Source organism: Rutilus rutilus (genome assembly GCF_951802725.1).
Source record: "Rutilus rutilus genome assembly, chromosome: 20".
NCBI classification, from domain to species: Eukaryota; Metazoa; Chordata; class Actinopteri; order Cypriniformes; family Leuciscidae; genus Rutilus; species Rutilus rutilus.
In genome coordinates, this window is record NC_140225.1 from 28824320 (window position 1) to 28848550 (window position 24231).

A 24231-nucleotide genomic window follows, 5' to 3' on the forward strand; every position below is an offset into this window, starting at 1 on the left:
CAGCGCGAATTATGACGGAGTGCAAACAAATACGAACTAGTAAGGTGTGTAAAGTTTCACAAAACTGCAAACCAAGAATGCTGTCGTATGCAATACATGCAAGGCGGAACTTGCTTTTCACGGGAGCACAACATGCATGTTAAAACACTTAAAGAGGAAAAACCCGGCACGAGACGAGCCGGTGAGAGGTGAATATTCTCCAGCTGAAGCTAAATAACTAGCAGTAAATCTCTTTTTAGAGAATGCAATACTACTAATAATAGCAATAATATTAACACTAGTAATATAATAATGTGATGATTCATTTTTGCATAGAATAAAGCTTGATCGAGCTTAGGAGTCAGGGCTGTTTTTATTATTGTAGCTCTATTAGGTAACGTTATTACAGTCTTATCCCTTGCCTGTATTTTGTTACATATTCATGAAGACTTACAAAAGGAGATGTTATGAAGAATATCATGTCAGTTAATTTTTTATAGTTGTAAATTAAAAGGTGAATGAGAATGTCTCTGTCAGCTCAGCTCAATTGTCATATCAATTTAAATAAAAAAAAAAGATTCTTATAATAATTGTTTGCAGTTTAAGTGTGTCTGTAATGCAGCTGATATTTTTTATTTTTTATTTTTTTCTATTGAGAACAGAATATTTAAACAATGCTTAGAGAGCATTTGTGTGTGATTTGAGTTGGACAGAAATCTGAAAACTTAAAGAGAATGACCTGTTTAGTTGCTCAAAGTTCATTAAAACAACCATTTCAAAAGCTGAAGTGATTTTCTTTTTTTATATTATAGTTAGAATATGTATAACTCCGTGTTTTAACTAATTGAAAAGGCTGAATAATCGTTCCAAACGTACTGATTAGTCGGCGAAATAATCGATGAATAGTCGATTAATCGTTCTAATAATCGTTAGATTAATCGATTATCAAAATAATCGTTTGTTGCAGCCCTACTGTATACTGTGGAAAGTCGAGGAATTTGGCAAAATTTGGATGAATAAATAAAATAAAAATTGGCAAGAAGACTGCTATTTAGTATGAAGTCTGCATGTTTTACACATGCTCAAGTTTTCAGCATCTGCCATCTCAATATATGAGGATATGAATACATGAATTTCATCTTCAGAGCTGCTCTGAGTGTCACTTTACCAGCATTTCACCCTTTCATTTGATATTATTTCAAATAATATCAAATATATATGTTATTTCTTTCATTTGAAAAAAATAACACTTTTTTTGTCTCTTTTAATTTAAACTGTACTTTGTACCTCAAAGCATTTTTCCAATTTTATTTGATTACTTTTTAAAATAATAATTCCATTTTGTTTGAATTTATTTTATTAAACCCTTTTTTAATAATGTATTTGTATTAAATTATAAAACAGAATTTAGATCAGACAACACAGAATTTCTGAAAAAAAATAAAACATTTCATAGGGAAGTACTATTATTAAAATTTAAATAAATGATTGAATTATTAAAGTTTTGTGAATTATTCTCCTCTTCTTCAGTATTTTCAAAAGGTCTAATCCATAACAGAGGGAGCAGAGGAAATTCAGCTTTAGATAGTGTGCAGTTTGCCGAAGGTCAGAATAAATGAGAGCATTGTGAAAAAGCAATATACCACATTTCCAACTTCCTATCTGAATGGGATTAGATTCCTCAGAGGACACTAATATTACTTGATCCTGAAAGTTGTGCGAGGACAACACAGACATGTCTGGGATTAAAATCAAGACATGCACATCAATGTATGCACTTGGCAGACGCTTTTATCCAAAGTGATTTACATTGCATTTAAGGTATGCTTTTTATCTTGTCATGCTTTCCCTGGGAACTTCATCTCCAGAGCTGCTCTGAGAGTCACTTCGGTCACATAACATCACACAATATTACAAATGTTTTCATCCATGTTATCATTTATTTAATTTCAACTGTGAGGACCCTATTTTAACAATCTAAGCACATGGTCTAAAGCGCACGGCGCAAGTGCAGTTAGGCCGTGTCCGAATCCACATTTGCTAGTTTACTAGTTTAACGACGTGAAAAACGGTCGGCGTGCCTGGCGCATGGTCTAAAAGGGTTGTATCTATTCTCTTAATGAGTAATGGGTGTGTTTTGGGCGTAACGTGCAATAAACCAATCAAAGTTTCATGTCCCATGCCCTTTAAAAGCCAGTTGCGCTGGCGCCATGGCAGATTCGCTATTTACATGGCGGAATTTGCAAGAGGAAAAATTGAACGCTTCTATAGCGAGGAAACGGATCTGCTCGTGCGCGAGGTTAAAGCGAGACACGTTGTGGACCCGCCTATAGGTGTTTATTACTAACACACTCTTTAAATAACAAAAAAATATCACGCCATTGACTTTAGACCAGGTTCCAGTTGGTCAATGGAGTAGTCTATTTCAGTTCCTCAAAATAGCAATGCGCCAACAATGTGCCTGAACACACCTCGTTTTCAGACCTGACACCCATGGGTGTCAAATGCATTTGCTATTTAAAGCTACACCGTGTAGGATTTTCTCCCGTCTAGCGGTGAAATTGTTTATGACTACCAACTGAATATTACTTTCTAGCCCCTCCCATTCCGAGGGCTTTTTAACTCCTACGGTGGCCGTATTATTTCAAATCTGCCGGCAGTCGCGAGTAATCTCCCCCTCGCATTCGTCACGGTGCCACTGAGTGTCAAAACGCGAAAGGCGAAGATTGAATTTCCAGGTATGTCCCTCTTTGGCTAATGTATTTTCAAGATGGAGGCGCAACATGGCTGCCGCCATTCGAGCGACTCGCTCGTATGTATTCTAAATGGCAGATTCTACGCTTACGAGAATACTTGATTAGTTGGTAAAAGTAATTACACATGAATGAGCACATATCACATATTTTGAAAAAAAGTGTTTTTTGCTAAGAATCAACTTAAAAAATTACACAGTGTAGCTTTAAACAACGTGGTGCAGGACGTGAAAATGATAACAGTGTCGGGCTGAAACTGTCAAAAAACACTTCTGCGTCGCGCCTGGCGCTGCATTGCACAGGGTGTATGACAGGGCTCTAAACCTCTGTTGTGCTGCACTTTGTTTTTCAAAAAAAAACATTTGATCATATGAACTGATCTGACTATAAACTAGAACCGTCTTTGATTCAAGCAGTAGTGACAATGTGAGCAATCTTATTAAATGGTGTTTCTGATAGGGCTCTCTGGACTCAGTACTGAAGCATGTTTGCTCACGGCATATACTTATGAGAGGCCAATTCATTTCAAGCAAGAGTTGCTATTCTCTTGTTAGGCAGAGTGTCTGCCTGCACGTATAAGAACGATAACAATCGAGTGTAGAAAAACAGGCTTCTTCCATGGAGAAAACTGTGGAAGAGTGCTAGATATGGCTGAAGAGAGCAATGGTCTCTCTAAGCTGCATGTGTGTGCAGCTGCACAATTCTGATATAGCTTCCCTAAAGACAGAAAAAAAGAAGAAAAAGCAGACTGGAATGTTTGAATGCGTTGAATCAGAGCGAAACGAATGGATGGCACTTCGACTACAGTCCATTTGCATGTTCACTGATTTTTAATATGGAACTAAAATTGAACTAAAACTCTCAGGAAAGACTGCATCACATTCACAAGATTGATGTAAATATATATACACACACACACACACTCACACACAAATACACATATCAGAGTTATTGGAATGGATTTGTAATGTTGGCTGTTAGTAGTATATATATATATATATATCTTTCTTCTGGTTATTTTGTATTTGGCACACGTAAATATTGTCACATTCTTTACTTGCTTAATAATAGAAAAAGCATCGTGAGCCAAGTTGTTCGTAGAACCTTTGGCATCAATGGTCTCTATGATCTATACTTGGGCTTATGATACTTTTGAGAAACACAGCCCAGGTCTGATGGATGGGGTGTTTTTACTCAGGTGGCTAAAGGTCCAATAGAAATAGGTCTTCTCAGCATGACGTGCAATTTCAGCAAACACTGGTGAGTATGTCTTTTTTTTTGCGTTTACTTATATTTTTGTCCATTTTTAGGTGTTCTTAATCTTTTGATTATTACTGTTGCCTACTGTAGTCATTCCACATGTGCTAGTGATTTTAATTTACAACCTATCTTGGGTTAATTAAAAAATGTAGCCCAGCATTTAACATTTAACCCAATCTAACACTGGGTTGTCTGAATTACCCAAATTATATTGTTTTTAACCTTGCATTTTCTTTAGAGTGTAGGCATGATTTCTCAAAAAAAATGTTTTTTAAAGAATCCGAACACACAAGACTTCAATTAACATACATTAGATAAGAGTAACATCAAGAAAATGTCAGAAAGCAACAGATACTAAGGCTCTTAATGGTCAGTGCCATTAGGGTGGGTCTAAGCGAAAGGTCCATTTTCTTAATGCAGTTATTCCCCTCATCTTTATGGCTGTGTCAGTTAACCTATCCGGCATCTCTCTCAAAGTGACGTGTTGTTTGTTGGGGTAATTCCTGATCTGTTTGTGCGTGTGAGAGAGAGAGAGATTAATCACGTCCATATGAGAATAATGCTGAGCACAGCTCTCTCTCTCTCTCTCTCTGAGAGATAACCTGTCAGTGGAGGAAGAGAGCTGCAGCTCAGGGCAATCGATGCAGCATCTGACCCTCAATACAGCAATGCAGGAAGAGAAAGAGATAGAGAGACAGCGAGAGAGAGAGAGAAAGACAGGCACAGACACCGAGCGAGACATGCAGCCTAGAAGAGATTTATTAATTAGGTTATACAATGTACTAGAACATAAGTTTTGTCAAAATATTGCCTAATCTTTTGATATTTTTTTAATAGGGAAATACACTGTGGAACAACCAAGTTTATACATTTGAACAAGCTCATAAAACTATTTTTGCATGATATTATAGACTGGGAAAATAACTCCACGACAGCTTTCATTTGAACAAACCCCTGAGCCTATCATCTACTCAGGTATTTAAACACAAAACCCTCTAGCCATGCAAACGCTATTTCACACATTATTGTTCTGAAACATCCGAGCACAAATGTGTTGTATTCTCAGTGTTGCAGCAAGAGGCACTAGAGTGGTTGGACTTCTACCGCTTTAGGTAAACTACTCTCAGAACAACAATGTAAAGAACATCTTATGGAGCAAGTTAAAGTAAAGGTACCATGCATAATAATTACTATTTGCAAAGAGGTTTCCTCCATCTGCTATTGGTCAGATATACTCTTAAAAAGAAAGGTTATTTATTGGCATCAATAGTTCCACGAAGAACCTTAAACATCCATGGAACCTTTCCAATGTGCAGATTCTTTATAATGGAAAAAGGTTCTTCAGATTATTCAAATATTCTTCACACTAAGAATAAAAATGGTTCTTTTAAGAGCGGTTTACAGAAAGGTTATTTGGGGAACCCAAAATTGTTCTTCTATTGCATTGCCACAAAAAAAACCTCTGTCTCATGCCATTGGTTAAGCTGCAACCATCCGATTGGTTTAAACTTTTCTGCTGATATAACTGAGGACATGTGGGCGAGGAAACTATTACCCAATCATATCATATCCTAACATGTTTCACCTCCAATCACCCACACTTTTAAACATTTCCTCCTGTATATTTTACACTGTATCGTAACCAGACGCAGCGCACGATAAAATGTATCTTTTCTATGTTAATCAGAGTTTTTGTCCTAACCAAAAGCAACAGCGTTACACAATGAGAGACAGGGGATTCTATTTTTGGGATGGTTTCTATTTCTGCCACGTCACAGCTGACAGCTCAGGTACTGATTATGTTTTGTATGATATTACAATGGTTTCTTTTGAGTTTGTATAACACTGCGCATAACTTTAATAGACAATGAAAGCGACAATGGAGATCTTTTAAGATCTTGAAAATAACTCAAAAGAACGTTCAAACTGTGAACTGTGTGAACAAACAAGTGTATTTTTAATCCATATATTCCATGACTAAGTTTGCATCAGTCACTGAGTATTTTGAACAACGTTAAAATGTTTTTCTTTTCTTTTTTCAGTTTGATTATGTACTTATCCATTTATTTGCTAGTGCAAAACAGCAGTGCATTTCACATACATACAGTTTGCAACTGATTTTGTCTTGTAGCTGTGTCGCACATGGTGTGGATAGACAAATATGATATTATATTATTATAATACATACATACGCACACATATAGTATCAGAAACAGTGCTTTTTAAGCACAAATCACACAACTTTTTCAGGCTGCTCCAGTCCATGCACACACACGTTCATGAGTAACTACTAGATACATTTGTAGAACTTTAGCAGAACTTTACGATTTATCCCATATGCACGGGTGGACCATCTCTGTCTTAAGGCCCTAATATACTTCAAGCTAAATCTCGTGTGATGTCATTTTGAACCAAATGAGGCCAAAACAAAGTTCGTTTTGTGTTTGTTTCGTATTCGTTTCATCAGTTCAGATTGCTCTGCCAGGTAAATAAACCTACAAACTACCATTGGTCCTTGGCGATTACATAATATGTAGGTGTGGCTCTGTGGCTCCGCCTTCTTTAAAGTGGAAATCGTGAAAAAACATTACCAGTGGAGAGCCACTTTATAGTAGAAAATGCAGTTTCAATTCTAATTGTTTCATGTTTAATACTGTAAAGCTGCTTGCTTTAAAGAATCTATTGTATACAGTGGTATATATGCAGAGCTTGTGCAAACATCAACATCGCTATGATCAGATGCTTTCTGAACTGCTGTTATCTCACGGCAGTCATTTTTGTTACGAGTTCATTTTGTTATTGAGAGTAACGTGCAGCACATATTTACATGTTCATCTAAACATCATGGACGACGCCAGGATGTTCACTAACAGTATATCCCTGCTCACGTATTTCGGACTTCTTTTTATCCCAAACAGAAGAACGAAAAAGCAGTGAGGATTTCGGGGGCCTTTATACAGTCTCTGATATCCTGCTTCACTTGGAAATACATCAGATTACAGAACTAAAATGGGTTTAAATGACTTTAAAGAGGTTTACAGCCGGCATTCACACATGCTCTTTTCTTTCTATAAAAACACACACTCTGCAGCAGTAAAGACACAGCTAGAGATAAAAAGGTGAAAGGAGAGAAAGAGAAAGTCTTGGCACCCTTCCTCTACTATCCTAAAGAGGTTGATAATGCGCTATAATCTATTCCTTCATCAAATCCCTCGGGTAGGAAAGAGAACGCCTCCATTTCACACTCAACACTTTGAAAATGGGACTTTTCTAAAGGTCACACTTTCTTCCCATTTCAATAAACAAAACACACACACGGAGAGAGAATCATACTAATGCACCAGCAAGAAGCACGTCGAGCACTCACACAACAAATATCCTCCTCTGATCATACATTTTTCATGTCACAGACACTGGCAGGAAGATGATACGCATCCCTATTTGAAAGATGTGAACACTTTCCCTTACAGGGATGTTTTAATATCATGTGTGTAAGCCTCACTGGTTTTGCAAACCAAACTAGTGTTGAAGGAAAAAACAATCCTAATGTTTCTCGGGGCAGATGCTGAATTGATCTCCTGCCAATGGGAATTACAATGAGTAAAAACCAGGATGAAATGATCATGCTACAGGTGACATCAATTCGATTATGCTTGGATTGCTCTTCACGAACACGGCAAAATAAAAAGCCTCTGGGAGTCTGAATCAATGATATGAATCATAATTCATTAGAGATAAACACTCAAACCTTGAAATTAATATTATAGTGTTTTATTAACATGAAGTCAACATGAGACAACTTGCACCAAATTTTACAAATGTTTGAAGGGAGCTGATCGGGAATTGACCGAATTGTGAAAAAATGGCTTGATGATGTCATCCAATGAGGAAAGTAATTTCAGGGGTGGAGCAAGTTGTTGTGTATTTTGTTTTTTATGCCTATACTAGGGTATGGGTACAGTGTGTGTTATCTAAGTTTTGCCATCAGCATGCAGTTTCGACACAAATGCTTAGCATTCAACACATGCACATGGTGAAATTTGTCTCGCACGCATTGTATGCATATCCTAATGTACGCGTAAAAAAATTAAGTATACTTTGGGCTTATACTCCGTATACTCAGCTCACACAAGAGCCTTGAATTTTTTGCACAACACTACCTATGGCTGTTGTTCGCGAGTGAACAACTGGCGAGTTCCTGCGTTGATGCACACCATCAAATGGAGAATCCTTTGAAAGGCTACTTTGGGCTTTATATTTTGATGAAAGACCATTATTTTTCTTTGGAATAACATGCACTGATGGATTGAGCATAATAAGACCAGGAAAGTACAGTCTATGAACTGCATCTGTGACATGCTGTTTACTACCAGAGGTAAGAATAGTAGTCGTTCTTTTCGGTCCTTCATAAAGTTGTTCGTAAAAACAACCTGGAAATAATTAATAATAAATGTACATTTTAAACATTTGTATATAATATACAACGACTGTATGAGAAGATCAGAAAGGGAAATGAATGGAAAGGAAATGATGCAACTATGATGCAACGTTATGCAACTAGTCTTTACATGGATCTGAGCTCTTTAAACTGCACTGTCAACGCCTAACCAGCTGCTCCTCCACAGGGGAAAAAAAGTTTTATCTCAAAAGGAAAAGTTAGTTCACTTTTGTCGGTAACACTTTGGTTTAGAGTCCAATTCTCACTATCAACAAGTTGCATATTATAATGTATATTACTAGGATATTGGCCGTTCATTAGTACTTCTAAAACACATCTTAATGCCTTCTTCTGCATCTCTTAATCCTACGCAATACCTAAACTTAACAACTACCTAACTTACTATTAATAAGTTAGTAGGTATTAATAAGTAATTAGGAGTTTGAGGCAAAAGTCATAGTTAATAGTTAGTAATAGTGATAACTGAACCCTAAACTAAAGTGTGACCCTTTTGTCTATATTAGTAAAGCCTGTAATAGCTTCAACAAAAATACTAAATTATAGTTTTAAATGCTTCTTTTCGGGCTGGAGCAAATAAATAAGCTGGAGAAAGAAACAGGAGATGTCACCCCATGGGGAAACATTCAGAAATTATGCACTTGATATGGATTTGCAGCCTGATATTGAAGTCCAGTGTGTGAAGTCCACAACACTGCAGGTGGTTCAGAAGGAGGGTACATGAGCACACATTTTGCATTCGTTATGCGCCCTCCAAGTTCTGTATTCTGAACCAAGTTCTGTGTATGTGTATATGATGTTAAATCAAAAATGTACTGTAGAGACTGAGGGCTTATGGTCAGCATTTGGGGCATTTCTCAAGCATCAGTAGCTCAGACTGTGAATAAATCACGATGTGTGAAACACTCACCTGGGCTGTCAGAGTGGCACTGGGGTGGCAGAAGAGAGCAGACCTGGCACCTGTTCTCAGACCGTGTGCTCTCCTGACAGTCTGGTGACTTCCAAGGGAAATGGACAGCGCCTCCTGAAGGAAAGGAGGAAATATAGAATATCAGTCTTTGAAAATGAGATGTTCAAGTACAAGAAATGATAATAAAATAATAATGTGCCCTTCAAGTGGAAAGCGAAGCTGTATTCACAGGTGGGAAACATGAAATTCGATATAATACATGAATTGCTGAGATGTGAGTTTGGAAGGGGCATATCGATTTGAAATATTGCGGAACACTGTTTTATAAGAGAACATCATATTAACAGTAATCTATATATACAGTAAGTAACCATGTATAAATAAGTGATAGAAATGGATAGCATGCAGCATGACTGGCTGTGAAAAGGCATCAAGGAAAAACGCTAGTTTATGCCGGTTACGCTCAGAGACGTGGCTCATACGTGAGGCTGTAGTGTGTAAAGCATCCCAACCCCCATAGATGATAAAGATGTGAAAAAAAAAAATCAAAAGTGTGGCTACATTTCACCAGGCTCTATGCCAACAGCCTGCGATGCAATATTTGCGACAAGATAATTGCTGCCAAGACCGACAACACGACAAATCTGACGAAGCACTTGACAGTGCACGGAATAAACTTACGAGCAGAAAGTTGCTCCATCTTCGACTGCAAGACGAACTGGAGCGCGTCACAAATGAACTGAAACTCGCCGTATAGGCTACTTGCCTCACAGACATGAGAAATAGGCATATAGAAAGCTTGAAATGTCTACTTTTAAACGCATCAATTCAAATCGAAAACAAATGTTCTCTGATTATGTAATCCAAATGAAAGGTGCATTTCTCTCCATAGGCGCTATACTGCTGAGATGAACCACTGACTCCAAACACTAGTTTATTAATAAACAATTAAAATGACTCTTTTTTCCCCGACGCATTCATAATCATTAGGCTACTTTTGCCAGTCCTATGCGCCAATCTTATTCTGCCCCCCCAGTGGTCTATATGAATCTTTGAGTCCTTTTTTTTAAGGTCATATGTTCTATAATCTTGTTTAAACAGATTTAATGAAATTGGTATCGGAAAAAGTAACGTTCAGGAACCGGTATCGATAATCTGGCTACGTGAGACTAACAAAAGCCTGACTTAAGTTTCAGTTATTTCAGTAAAGCTCAGAAATATATTCTATGAAATTAGCATTCAAAATTCAAGGATTCAAAATTGTGTTCATTTGTGAAGATTATCATGACGAACAAACGGTGTATGAATCATAAACTTTCGTTGGTTGCAGAGCTTATTTTCTGCAGCAACCCAAAACGAATGAAAAAGTCCTCATTTTTATTTTATTTTATTGAGGGGGAAAAAAATGCTACTTCCGGGTTGGCCAACAATATTATGTCATCACTGCAGCACTATAAGGAGAGAGAGAACCGAAAAAAAAAAATCTGAGAAAGCTAATTTTGTGTCTGTCATTTTAAAGTGTCATCATGTTTGTTTTGTTTTTTAAGTGTAGTAAAATAGGCTCTTGGAAAAATTAATATCTACAATATCATTGTGACAAATTGATGCAATGTACCAAGTATTTTCTGATACAAACTGAAATTTAAACTATTACAACCCTACCATATACACCTCCTTTCATTTTACTCAACATTTAGCAGCTGTTCCCTATCACATTACAGCCAGTTATACACATTACAAATTAATAATGCAAAAGCTCAGCATTACAGACAGATGCAGGTGGTATGTCGCATCAAAGAGGCAGAAAGCAGCAGGGGACAGAGTGTGGATGTGAGGGAATATGTAGGCGAGGTGTAGCACGGGTTGAGCAGGGTCAAGGACTCAAATGTCTGCAAAGCTCTCATCTTAAGTTAATGCAGGCGCCGAGCCCATAGATCTCACTCTCGACTTCTGCAGTGCATTTGTACATCTCCCAGAGTGATAGATAAAAGGTGTCATGTCCATCACCTCAGGAACGAGAAGAAAGTAATAGAGAGAAAATAATAGGCCTGTGTATGCAGAGCCAGAGATGGAATTTAAAACACGCTGTGTCACCAGTGTTTAAGCAGGGAGTAGTGACTGCTCTGTACTGACAGGACAGTCAATGCGAGCAACTTAATCATTTTGTTGAACTGACACAGTCTCAAGCATGAGTGAACCTCTCAGCCACTCATCCATGACAGCGCCAATTATCCCTGCCCTTTGAAGGCTGTGAGGATATCCCTCTTTCAAATCGTCTCATCAAAATCTCCATTACTTTTGCAACATCCACTTATAATATAATAGTCAAGGAGTTTCTTGTAGTCTCAACAATTAGGCATCATACTTGCAGTCTTTTTCACGGACCATCTGATTGCATATTGCACTCAAAAATGGCAAGCACTCTCTCAATCTGCCAAGCACGAATCTGTTTCCCGAAAGCATCATCAGCCAACTATGGTCAAAAGTTCCGTCGTTATCAGCATAGTTCAACGAGTCGGTGTTTCCCGAAACCATGGTTCCATCGAACAATCGCAAAGTGTGATTGGAACGACAGATCTCGACCTGTGGTTAGAAGCATAGTTTCTTGTTTGCAAGACATGTGGACTCAATAAATCCTTATCTTGAGCAAAAAAAAAAAAAAAAGCTGACATTCAGTACAACCTGTATCTTTTATTTAGAAGAATACACAAAAAATGTGATTTACATCTTTTAGTTTGTCAAGATCTAAAGCACAGTTTTTGAAGAGTGTGCGAACATGCTCTATAGTGCATATGAATGAGTCTAGATTGAATCTGGAAATAAAGAAAAATAACTGAGACAAAGGAGAAATAGTCCTCAGATGCCATGTCCGTAACTTATAGCAAAACATCTAACATTAATTCGATCTCAAACAGCTTCATTAAAAGTAGTTATTACTCCACCACCTGCGTGACATCATTAACCATCCTGGTTGAACAAATTCAAATCCGCTTGACTCACATGAGATCGCAGCAATAGTAAATGACAACGATCCAGTTAATTCCCAGTGGACAAAATTAAGTCCAGCCTTACATTTGTTCTTTTTCAGGAAGCTGTTTACACATCACTACAGGGGAAGAAAAAAGACTAATCGCAAGCTCCGTTTCATACTAACGTTAAATTGGTCATTTCAGACACCTGGGAGTGATGCAAAATAAATAATCAGTAAAAAAAAAAAAAAACACATTAAATTTCTTCACAATACTTACAAAATGTATCTGTGGATTATGCACAAAAACATTAGGTTTCACTTCATTTTGATGGTCCTTTCAACACATTCTGTTGACTATAAGTAACATTGCACCTACATGTCTACTAACTCTCATTAGAGTGTTAGTAGAGTATTAGTAGACTGGTAGGGTTAGGGTTAGAATAAGTTGACATGTAGTTGCAAAGTTACTTCTAGTCAGTAGAGTGTCTGTTGGGGAACATCAAAAAGTGTTAGTAGATATTAAGCAGATAGTCTACTAATACTCTAATGAGAGTTAGTTGACATATAGTTGCAAAGTTACTTATAGTCAACAGAACATTCAAATTATAAATGACCTCTGTTATGAGTAAACTAGTTATAGTTTTATTGCAGTTACAGCAGAGGTGGAAAGTAATAAGAGAGGAAAGAAATACTTGTAGAAGCGCTGTTGTGGTCTTTGAACTTCAGTTTTTGCGGTAGCTCTGTATATTTCTATAGCATCGCTGTCGAAGAGTAATTAGCTGGTGAAGTGGATTTACTTATTGTAGAGTTAACGGAAGTTATCATGTTTGAAGCAGACGTCATAATAAAATTCAGTAAACCGGGAAGAATTTAAAACAAGCGGTTCATTCATAAATCCGTAAGATCTTACCTTTATGCTGTGGAAATACAAACCGGAAGACAGAACGCAATGAGTGCAGCTATATAAGGTCTATACAGTACTTCTGCTTGTATGACATTAAACCGCCATTAGAAGATAAATATGCTGGGACAATGAAAGTTGAAGTCCTATTGACAACTCAAAGGTTTAATGTTGCATGAAAGGTTATAGAGCATGTTTATGTGGTGAATCTATTGTGCCAGCCATTCAGATGAAGTAAGAGGTCTGCTGGAAAGCCAGTGTTGTGCTCAGCTGTGATACTTCAATTAATCCAGTACACTGGCGGTAATTGTTTACGATGACCTGAGGTTAAAAGTGCATGCTTAGTGTAATTTGTTAATTGTACCCCGTGGATTCATATGCGAGAAGATTAAAAAGAACAGCGGTTCAGAGGTTCGACTTAGGATAATAAACAAGTTAAAATTGTTCACAAAATAGAAAAAATAATCTGCCACCTCTTCAGTCATGCCGATCTAGCAAAAACAGAGCTGCTCTTCCTCCTGTGTGTTTATACGACCAGATATCTTCTTCACACAGCAGTTCTCCTTATCACTGCCTGAGACTTGATGCTGGGTGGGGATTTCCAAGAAACACAAAGTTATGAAGTTATCTCTCTGTGAAGGGATGAAATATCATGTCATGGTCACTGGCTTTTGAATTTTGCCCTGTAGAGTGCTGTCATCTTGCCAAACGGCAGAACTGTCATAAAGCAACCACGTGCATTCCGGTTTATTAGCCGGCCATTGTTAACGGCACCATGACAAGTTTCTCCCCAAAGATCAAAAGAACAACAATCCAGCTGTCTGGTTTTCTTCTGTCAGCACAATGACAGCGATTTTATGGACATTTCATCTCTTGAGTCCTGTAGACACAGTGACCGTGAGCACAGGCTGACAGATTCAAAATGTGCAGACTAAAGAAAAGCAATTGGGTCTTAGGGGGTTTTGAACAGCTAAAATATATTTTTATAAACGGTAACTAAAACGTTGGCTATCAAAGGCAGGGGAAAAAATGGTCTGTTGTTGACAGTTATGTCAAAAACACTGTGGGAAGCTTAAACCACAGGCAAGTCACAGTTTAAAGTGACAAAATAAGAAGTCGCAAATATTGCCTCAGCAACTGGTTAAATATTGATTTGCAGACTAATTTATTAGGGATGAGCACATCATGAATTGACAAGGACCAAGCTGTGAGATATTTGCAAGGACCCCTTAGGTCCTCAATACACCAAACTGAATAAGGACGGGGGAAAAACACCCTGAACTCTTCTCAATTGTTAAAGTCCCCCTGTGGTCAATCATTTTATCCCTTAAAACTCCTCTTTGATCACCGGAATGACATATTTAAATGCCTTTAAATAGCTTGAATATAACTCTAATGCTTAATTTAGTATGCGGATCTATGAATATGCAAATTAGCCCCGCCTCCAGTCAGTCAATCACACCAGCTCAGAGATCCACTCGGTCAACTTTACTGTAATAAAAGTAATATTTTTAGTAATATAAAAGTAAGATTTTACATATTAACAGAAAAATATACCAAAATAACCTGGCTTCTCAGCAGTTAATGATTTGCTAAAGCCCACCGACACGTTGACGTGATTGGTTACAAGGTAGTTTGTGACCCAAGAAAGACCGGCAATTTCAAACCACGTTTTCGAGACGGACTTTTTTTTATTGTAGTTTTAAGGAGAAAACACTCAGCAATGGTGTTGACTTATGAATTTGCACATGGTTTGTCTTAATGCATATTAAACACTGCATAGACAAACATCATAAAAAAAAAAAAAATCACCACAGGAGGTCTTTAATGATTTTGAGATTATAAACTTTGCATGTTTGCCAATCGACATCTTAGCTGAAAATAAAACAAGGAGGAAACTCATTTTGTCATGTTTCAGAGATAAGGGGCTATGGTAGATTTTGAAGAGCTTGTCAGTAAAAAAAAGATTATTAAAGGGGTCCTATTATGATTTTTCACTTTTCCAACTTTAGTTAGTGTTTAATGTTGCTGTTTGAGCATAAACCGATCTGCAAGGTTACAAAGCTCAAAGTCCACTCCACAGGAAGATATTCTCTTTAACAGAATGCACTATTCAAGAACTACAACAAATGGCTCATTGGGACTACAACATGCTTTTTCCAGATCTTGTGAAGTCACAATGTCACTCATTAAAATAATCCCAGCCAACGGAATATGCAAAAAAAGGGAGTGAGGCCTGGTTTAGCTCTACTAAAGAAGATGAAGAAGACCTGCTTTAGTAGCATGTTGTTGCCATGCTGAAGAGACAGTTTTTTTTTTTCCTTCTGCTTTCAAACCCCCTTTTTTTTTTTTTTTTGGCCTTCTTTAGTGGACGAACAGTGGTTAAAATGTATTTTTAACACAGTTCCTGAACATTATTAAACTTGACTCCTGCATTAACATAATAAGACTTGAAGTGGACTGGTGTATAACTATACACTTAAAACAAATTGGCAAGGAATATGTTATTTTGAATGTGTACACCCCGTATGAGTGTGTCAACTTAATGAAACTGAATATCTTAATAGACTTGCAAGAAATTATCTAATGTGTTTGTTGTTGGTGATATGAATTCAGATATAACTGACAGTAAAAAATTTGAACCAGTTTTATGAAGACAATGGGCTAATCCTGTCAACGAAAGCGCTTTTGCCCACAGATAGTTTTACATACACATATACATATATATACACATACACACATGCATATGCAAAGCATGGCATACAATCTTGTGGCTGGATCATTGTGTAGCTACAGCAGATGCACACACCTCATTAACAGACATGAAAATTCTATGAGTTTTCAACTGCTGATCATATTCAATTAGAGATGCAAATAAACTATGAATTCTTACCTTTGACACAAAGTTTCGAAAATGAAAGTAGTGTTTCTTATTTGGATTGGAGCACTCTTTCAAGAGAAGAAATACCATATTCTATGAAAACGGATAACTTGCTAAAAGATATCTACCTGCCAAAGGAGGCTGTCTTGTGTAGAGATTCTAACTGTAAAAACTCGAGACACAGATCAGAAATTTGTTCTATGTATGATGATATAGTTAAAGCACTGGTTGATTCAAGTGAGCTCTCACAAATAATAAAAACCAAAAAGCAAGTGAAACCAGGCTGGAATACTTATGTAGCTGACTCTTATGATCAGGCACGAGAAGCTTCCAAAGAGTGGATACTTGCAGGTAGACCAAGATGTTGGCCTGTTTTTGAGCAAAAAAAGGGTCACCAATGCCCGATATAAGTATGCTGTACGTTTTATTGGTAAAAATGAGAGAGCTATGGGGGCTGATTCAATGGCCAGGAAACTTTTTTGTAACAACACGCATGACTGCCAGTAAGATGTCACTACCATGTGTGGTTGATGGCACGTCAGGTACTGATAATACTTAGATCTTTGGCGACAACACTACAGTAGTTTGTTTAATTGTGTTAAGAGTGAGTCCTATGTGTTAAGAGTGAGTTAAGTTGACAGCACAGATATCATTCTGTCACTTGAAGTTTTTAAAGCAATTTGCAACATGTCTAATAATAAAGCTAGTGGGTTGGATGGTGTTGCTGCTGAGCATTTAAAGTTTGTACTGCTTTTCTTTGTACATGGTTTTTTACCCGACTCAGTGTTAACTGTCTTGTTAGTTCCTGTGGTCAAAGACAAAACTGGGAAAGTCGGCTGATCTGACAATTACAGACCAATAGCATTGGCCAGCACAGTGTCAAAAATTATGAAAATAATCCTGTTGGGCAGGATCTCAGATTTTGTTAAATCTATGGATAACCAGTTTGGTTTTAAAGCTATGCTGGGCACAGACATTTTTATATATGCTCTTAAAGAGATAATTGCTAAATATAAAAACCAGAGCTCCTCCATTTTTATGTGTTTCTTAGATGCATATAAAGCATTCGATAGAGTAAACCACGGAAAATTATTTATTAAATTAATCCAAAAAGGTGTACCCAAATATGTAGTACGTATGTTAACCTACTGGTACGCACAGCAAACAATGCAGATCAAATGGGGGAACAGTGTGTCTGCTCCATTCAAAGTTAGTAGCGAGACAAGGGGGAATCTTGTCCCCAGTTCTTTTTAACTTGTATTTGGACGAACTGTCAACAAGGCTCAGAGCGTGTAATACTGGTTGTGTGTAATACTTATAGTGTTTAGTCCGAGCACTGCTGGGCTACAGCAGTTACTCAACATTTGTTCAGGCTATGGTCTAGAACATGACATACAGTATAATGCAACTAAGAGTGTGGTCATGATCTGTAGGACCAAGGAAGACAAGTTTATGAAATTTCCGGACTTCTTTCTGTCAAATGTTGTGTTGAAAATCAAGTATCTTGGGCATATCTTCACAGAGGACATGTCTGATGATGAAGACATTTTTAGACAATGTAGAACCAATGCCCAGGCATTGGCCTAAAATGATGATTGTCGTGTGCTTTTAAAGTGACCAAGATGGACTAGTGCAAGTGAAATGTTTATTGAAATTAACACTCTACAAGCAACTTTGTGAAAGTTATGTATAGCTTTATCTGTAGGTTAAATAAATCTGAGAATGAAATAATTAGGCCTATGTCACTAACAAACATTAGATTTAGTGCAGTCCGCTACCGCTAACAGCTGTCTTTTTAAAATGCCTATTTAAATGGTTGTTTTCTTCTGTTTGGTGTGTGTGTGTCTTGTATCTATACTGGATCATGAGTCTGGAATAAAGTTGAATTGAATTGAATTGAATTGAATTATAACCCCATCCTTTATCTGTGTGCTGCACATTTTACAGAGGACAGCTTCCAGAACCTAAGATAATACAATGCCGGCTACGCACAAAAGCTTCCGAGTTTCCACTTTGTCGGAACAACCAGTTGTTTATGGATCACAACCTGCAAGTATGTTTTATTACTTGTTATGTTTTATATTAACAGTTTCAATTATAAGTTTTATGTTGTTGTTAAGATGTAAACAAAGGACAAAGTCTTTTGGCTCCACTAGCTAACATAACGCCCTGTTTACACCTGGTATTAAGATGTGTTTTGGTCGATTGGATCGTCTCAAATAATTCTGTATTTTCAGCTTCAGAATCATGAATATTTTTGTTCTGGTGTCACTATTGTCCTGTGAATTGGGTTACCAGCCCTATTCATTTACACCCATAATGTAATATCAAATTTAGCATTTTAAAATCAACAGTACATTTTTTGTTAACCTTTCAGCATATGTCTTCGAGTATCCCAATAATATCGTATCGTGAGTTCAGTATCGTGATATGTATCGAATCGTGACATGAGTGTATCGTTAAACCCCTAGTAAACGTTAATGTGGTCGAATGTGTTCGAACAGCCACAAAGGACCGCCTAATGTGCAAATATTATGGGAAGTGTGCTAGAAGACAAAAAACAAAACAAGCAAAAAACAAACAATCTAACACACACTCACGGCATTCAGCTAGTCTTGCGGCTGTCAGAGCAGAAACGAAAGCTACTGCTTTCCGTGTGTTTTTCAGTCGTCTTCGGGCACGTTCATATGTAAATTGCGCAAGTTTATTTTGTCCATTAGTTTGAAAGATCTGAAAAAAAAATAAAAAAAATTTTTTACCTGCCCATAGACCCATAGACCCTCCCCTCGAAGAAATCAGGACAAAATGTTTGAAAGTGGATAAAAGAGACTGATTAAAACACCAGGTGTAAACGTGTATGTATCTGCCTTTTCTACTTGTGATCCAATTGATTAATACTAGGTGTAAACAGAGCCTTACAGTGTTGATGTAGTGTTTAACTATGGGGATCTCGCTTTTGTAAGACTGTTCACTGATCCTTAGGAACTTCCCACTCTGAAACATCTTGTAAAATCCATGCTTGCAAAGGTTCTGCACGATCCACTTGTTCATAAACATTCTCAGGTTCTGAATCGTGTTGAATCATTGTCAATATTTACACCTGAGCCAATGAAACTCGCAGTTATGGTAAGGGGCGTGACACTTCTGGAACGCGCTCTAAGCGGTGTGCCAATCACAACACACTGGGCCAGCTAAATAATCAGAGCACATTTTATATTTCCAGAGGAGGGGCTTCATCGAAACAGGAACTAAACAGAGCATTTGAGACAGACTGGGAAGAGAAGTTCTGCAATAATGTAAAGTATGTGAAAACAAAATCAAGCATAAAAACAATTCTATTACACCCCAAAAACAAAATTAAGAATTTGTAAAAGGGTATAATAGGACCTCTTTAACAAATATGCTCTGACATAGTCCTAATACTCTCTCCTCACAGTTTTAGAGAACACATTCTCCTAATGAGATTCCCTATGAAGTTCTTCTCTAGTTTAGAAATCAGTAACAGACCTAGAGTTAATATACGACCTGACATACAAACACGAGCAAGTGGTAATGAGGCCCCCGTGATACACAAGACCAGAGTGCAGCAGTTCTAAATACAGACAGATGGCTGAGAGAAACAGGAGTACGAGGTAAATAAAGTCTTGCACGCAAACTAAACACCCAGAGAGGCTTACAGGCCTACAGCATGACACAGGAGACATCCTGGTCTGAAAGAGCTGTACTATGCATTAATTGTACTTATTATAGCAAGGTGTGAACAGACCTCAGTATCTGGGATATATCTGGGAGTTCTCAGCAAAAAATCTAATTAACTTTGTCCTCCATTTGGTAATTACACAGAAATGTCAACCATAGCATTAAAAAAAAAAAAATCAAGACTTTCAAGACTGTATTTCACTATAATGACATGCTATAATAGATTTATGAAGTTAACTGCTACGTTTATCCACCACACACAAGTTGTGTGTGCAACAATACTATAACAACCTTTTCATATTTTATGGTTTCAAAATGGGGAACAGAGGACTCCTTATGCTGGGTACACACCAAAAGGTAATCGGGCTGATTTTGGGCCGATTTCCCCCCTTCCGACAATCCTAGTTATGTCCCGATTATCTTGATGGTTCTACAGATTATTTTATCGGATTTTCCCTTGGTGTGAGGTGTGTTAAGAGTGTTCGAACCTGATCGGAAGAACGTCGGGGCCGCCCCGATCGTGAATCGTAAATATTCAACACGTTTAATATTTAAGATCAGAAATCCTAATGTGTGGGGGGGAACCCCGAGGACAAACGTGCGCACGCTCTGGAGATCATCACGTGAAACGAAACAACATCCAAGTTCATGTCACCTATATTGCAAAGTTATAGATACATATTTATAAACTTTCATTGCTCATTGTGCATCGGCTCAGTAAAAATGTAACCTTTTTTTTGCCCTTAATATGGGTACTGAAATAGTGAATCAGGGCTTAGAATAATTTCCCAATCAAAACTGCAAAAACGAAATAAATAAACTTTCAACAAATTGCATTATAAATACAAACAAGTTAGTTTATTTTTTTGTATATTTTTATGTCATGTCCAAAAAGGCTGATCATATGGCTTGAGACGTGCTTGTGTGTGTGTGTGTGTGTGCGTGTGCGTGTGCGCGTGTGTGTGTGTGTGTGTGTGTGTGTGTGTGTGTCTTCTCTCACATCCAAAGCAATCTCGCTTTAGACAGCTGCTGGAACAAAGAGTACAAAAATCAATGACTTCTGCGTGAATGAGGATAAAAGCAGCATTCACAGCTTGAGTGTGTAAATGTAATGATATGGGATCAGTAGGAAGGTACGCTTTGGTAAAATGATGAAAGGCCCTTCTAGATATTAGGCTCTTTTCGAACCCTTTCTTTTTATTAGCCATTGTTTCTATGACAAGCATCACTATTACTATAGGACATACTCTATAAGAGAACAACAAACCTCTAAATACTAAGTTTTAAACTTTGGTGTGCAGCTTGTCCTGAAGTGCTTGTGCCATTACACCCCAAATCTGGTAGTTTGTGGCTTTTTTCAAAAGGGGATTTCACACTAACAGTAATTAAATAACTAGTGCAAGTCAAATGTGTTGCATTGGAAAAGATTGCTGTTGCTCATGTTGCTAGAAAGACTCCTGGTTGCTTTGTCACCTCTACTCACAGTCTGTGAATAGCCCATTAGTGTTTCCCAACCCATATTCTGGAGGCACACCATCAGGACACTTTTTGGATGTCTCCCTTAACTGGTCCATCCATTTCAGGTCTTGTTGCAGGAATTCTGGCCCTCAAAATCCAATCTCCTGCAGAGTTTATCTCCAACCCTAATCAAACACACCTGAACAAGCTAATCAAGGTCTTCAGGATCACTAGAAAGCTACAGACAGGTGAGTTTGATCAGGGTTGGAGCTAAGGGGCCGTTTACATGACACCGGTTTCAACTAAAAACGCAAAACTTTTTATGCGTTTAGGCCGTTCATTTACAGGACAACAGCTGTTTTGGTGGCAGAAAACGCAAACTTTTGAAAATATGCCATATAACGGCCTGGCAGCAGAATACAGCGTTTTTAGTCGTTTTCACGGATCCGTGTGAATGGGGATCGTTTTGACAATGATGTCGTCTGTACGCGGAAAACTCAAAGAAAAAACTCCTCCGTTTTAAGCATTTCACTGTCGCGTAAACGTACCCTAAATTCTGCAGGGAAATGGATCTCAAGGGCCAAGGTTGCCCAGGTCTTGGAATCGAATGATTACTAATGAGCTGGAAAGTTAAATCAGATTTGTTTCATTGGGAAGAAAATGTGTACTGCTGGTGTGCCTCCAGGAACAAGGTTGGGGAAACACTGCTATAAGTGTTTGGATATACTCCTGGTGGGCGATAAAATGGATGACAGGTCTGAAGGATGCACTTAAACTTTAATGGATAAATAGTCCACTTTGGTGGCTGAACAAAAACAAGGCTTGATGACGCTCACTGTCCAAAGGATTCTATTGTCCACAGCATAGATTTCCCAAAATGAAATAATATTACAAAAAAAGTAACTATATGCAAAATCCAAAAATCAAATCTCAAGTAAATAAAGGATTGACAAGATATCAAGTGGATTGAATCAATCTGTTTCACATGGAGTCAGGCTGTGAGGTCAAACACAGAACGTTGGCACAACGTACCCAACCTTCTAACAACGTTTTAACAACATGGTCAAAAGGTTGCTATAACTACGTTGTGCGGTGAAGGTTCTTATAGCGTTGTCACAGTGTTGACATTGAACCACCGTTCAGGGCCATTGCTTAAAGGAGAACTCCGGTCAATTTTAACATTGAGCTCATTTTTTTGTACATTTGGAGTGCTGTCAATACAGAGAACAACGACAAAAATCGGTGTTGCCTACACCGAGTTATTCTATTTTTAAAATTTGCACCCTATTGACTTCAATGGGGCAAGTAGTAAGCCTGCTTTTTAGCCTCTTAACATCCTTTAAGTGTCATTACAAGTGCACAGAAAATGTGAGTGATTCCTTCCGAGTGAACACGGGTGGATCTGACTGCAGTAGATGTTAGAGATATTAATAAAAATGAAGTTAATTCAGCCAGCGCTCATACCTTTGTTTACATGCTGTTTTCGGTGGAAGGCCATAGTAATCGATTGTCGAGTTCACGCGCGTTGATCATAGGTACTAAACCTATGCGCGTGAACTCGACAATCGATTACTATGGCCTTCCACCGAAAACAGGATGTAAACAAAGGTATGAGCGCTGGCTGAATTAACTTCATTTTTATTAATATCTCTAACATCTACTGCAGTCAGATCCACTCGTGTTCACTCGGAAGGAATCACTCACATTTTCTGTGCACTTGTAATGACACTTAAAGGATGTTAAGAGGCTAAAAAGCAGGCTTACTACTTGCCCCATTGAAGTCAATAGGGTGCAAATTTTAAAAATAGAATAACTCGGTGTAGGCAACACCGATTTTTGTCGTTGTTCTCTGTATTGACAGCACTCCAAATGTACAAAAAAATGAGCTCAATGTTAAAATTGACCGGAGTTCTCCTTTAAGGTTGTGCCTAGTTATCGTCCGGCTTTCGACTACGCTCCCCTGTCTGCCATGTACAGAACCCGGTTTTGTTCATTAAATGTTCTGATCTGCCTTTGCTTTTTATGTTTTATTTATTATACTTAAAAGAAATGTGTATATTCATTTATTTCGGGTTTTTTCTTTTTGCACAAAATGTATGACTTTTGGAAGTGCAATTTGATTACCATATGCAGTTTATAAAGCTATAAAGTATAAAGTAGTTGAATTAGCTAACCTTCTATGTCATTTTTACTCTTCAAAGTGTACACTTGCAGGTGTTGATTATAATTAATTTACTGTTAGGCCCATAAATAATAATAAGGATAAGCAATATTTAAAAAGCATAATAGGCTAATTATCTAACATCTGACTAATAAAAAATTAACCACAAAACATAACGTCTAAATGGGGGATATATCTATAGCATAAAAAAAATAATTGTCAGAACGTCGTCTCACAGTTGCTGAATGCATCAACGTTGCTACAGCCCTGTCGCGTCTCACAATTCTACGTTGTTACAATATTGCGAGCACGTAGACCGCGACGTTGCCACAGTAGAAATGCAACGTGCCACAACGTAAATGTGTTTGCTGGGTAACACCCTAGAAACCAACTTCTTGCTAACTCTCAAGAAGAAGTCTGTTGTAGCGCCAGCACCAGTATGGGCTGGGCAAATGTGTGCAGGTGCTTGTGACAGTCCTTCTGAAATCTAAATTGACAAATGGGACACTCCACAAATTTGCCGACTTTATGGAAACATGCACACAGTCCTTATCACAAATTCAAAAGACTGCAACTGCATATCATGTGCTCCTTCAGGAACCCACTCTGAATCCCATAACTGGCTTGAGACACATAAAACATCATCTCTTGAAGCCACACACACACACACACACACACACACACACACACACACACACACACACAAGCGCATCTGTGCATTCAACATGGTCTTACTACTCACCAAATGACCCAAAGGGACATTGGCAGGGGATGTATGGAGAACAGGTTAGACTGACTAGAA

The 24231-nt window shown here is 37.8% G+C and overlaps 2 protein-coding genes across 2 annotated transcripts in view; one reads left to right on the top strand and one right to left on the bottom strand.

The window, feature by feature from the left end:
- mcu (mitochondrial calcium uniporter) overlaps positions 1 to 24231 on the bottom strand; it is a 92092-nt gene that overhangs the window by 45483 nt on the left and 22378 nt on the right. The window contains exon 2 of the mRNA XM_084390942.1: positions 9359 to 9472. Within this exon, the coding sequence (XP_084247068.1) occupies positions 9359 to 9472 (114 nt within the window). The remainder of the gene's footprint in view (positions 1 to 9358; positions 9473 to 24231) is intronic.
- micu1 (mitochondrial calcium uptake 1) overlaps positions 7957 to 24231 on the top strand; it is a 153397-nt gene continuing 137122 nt past the window's right edge. Inside the window, exons 1-2 of the mRNA XM_084390941.1 lie at positions 7957 to 8367; positions 18059 to 18164. The gene's annotated coding sequence lies outside the window, so the exon portion shown is untranslated. The remainder of the gene's footprint in view (positions 8368 to 18058; positions 18165 to 24231) is intronic.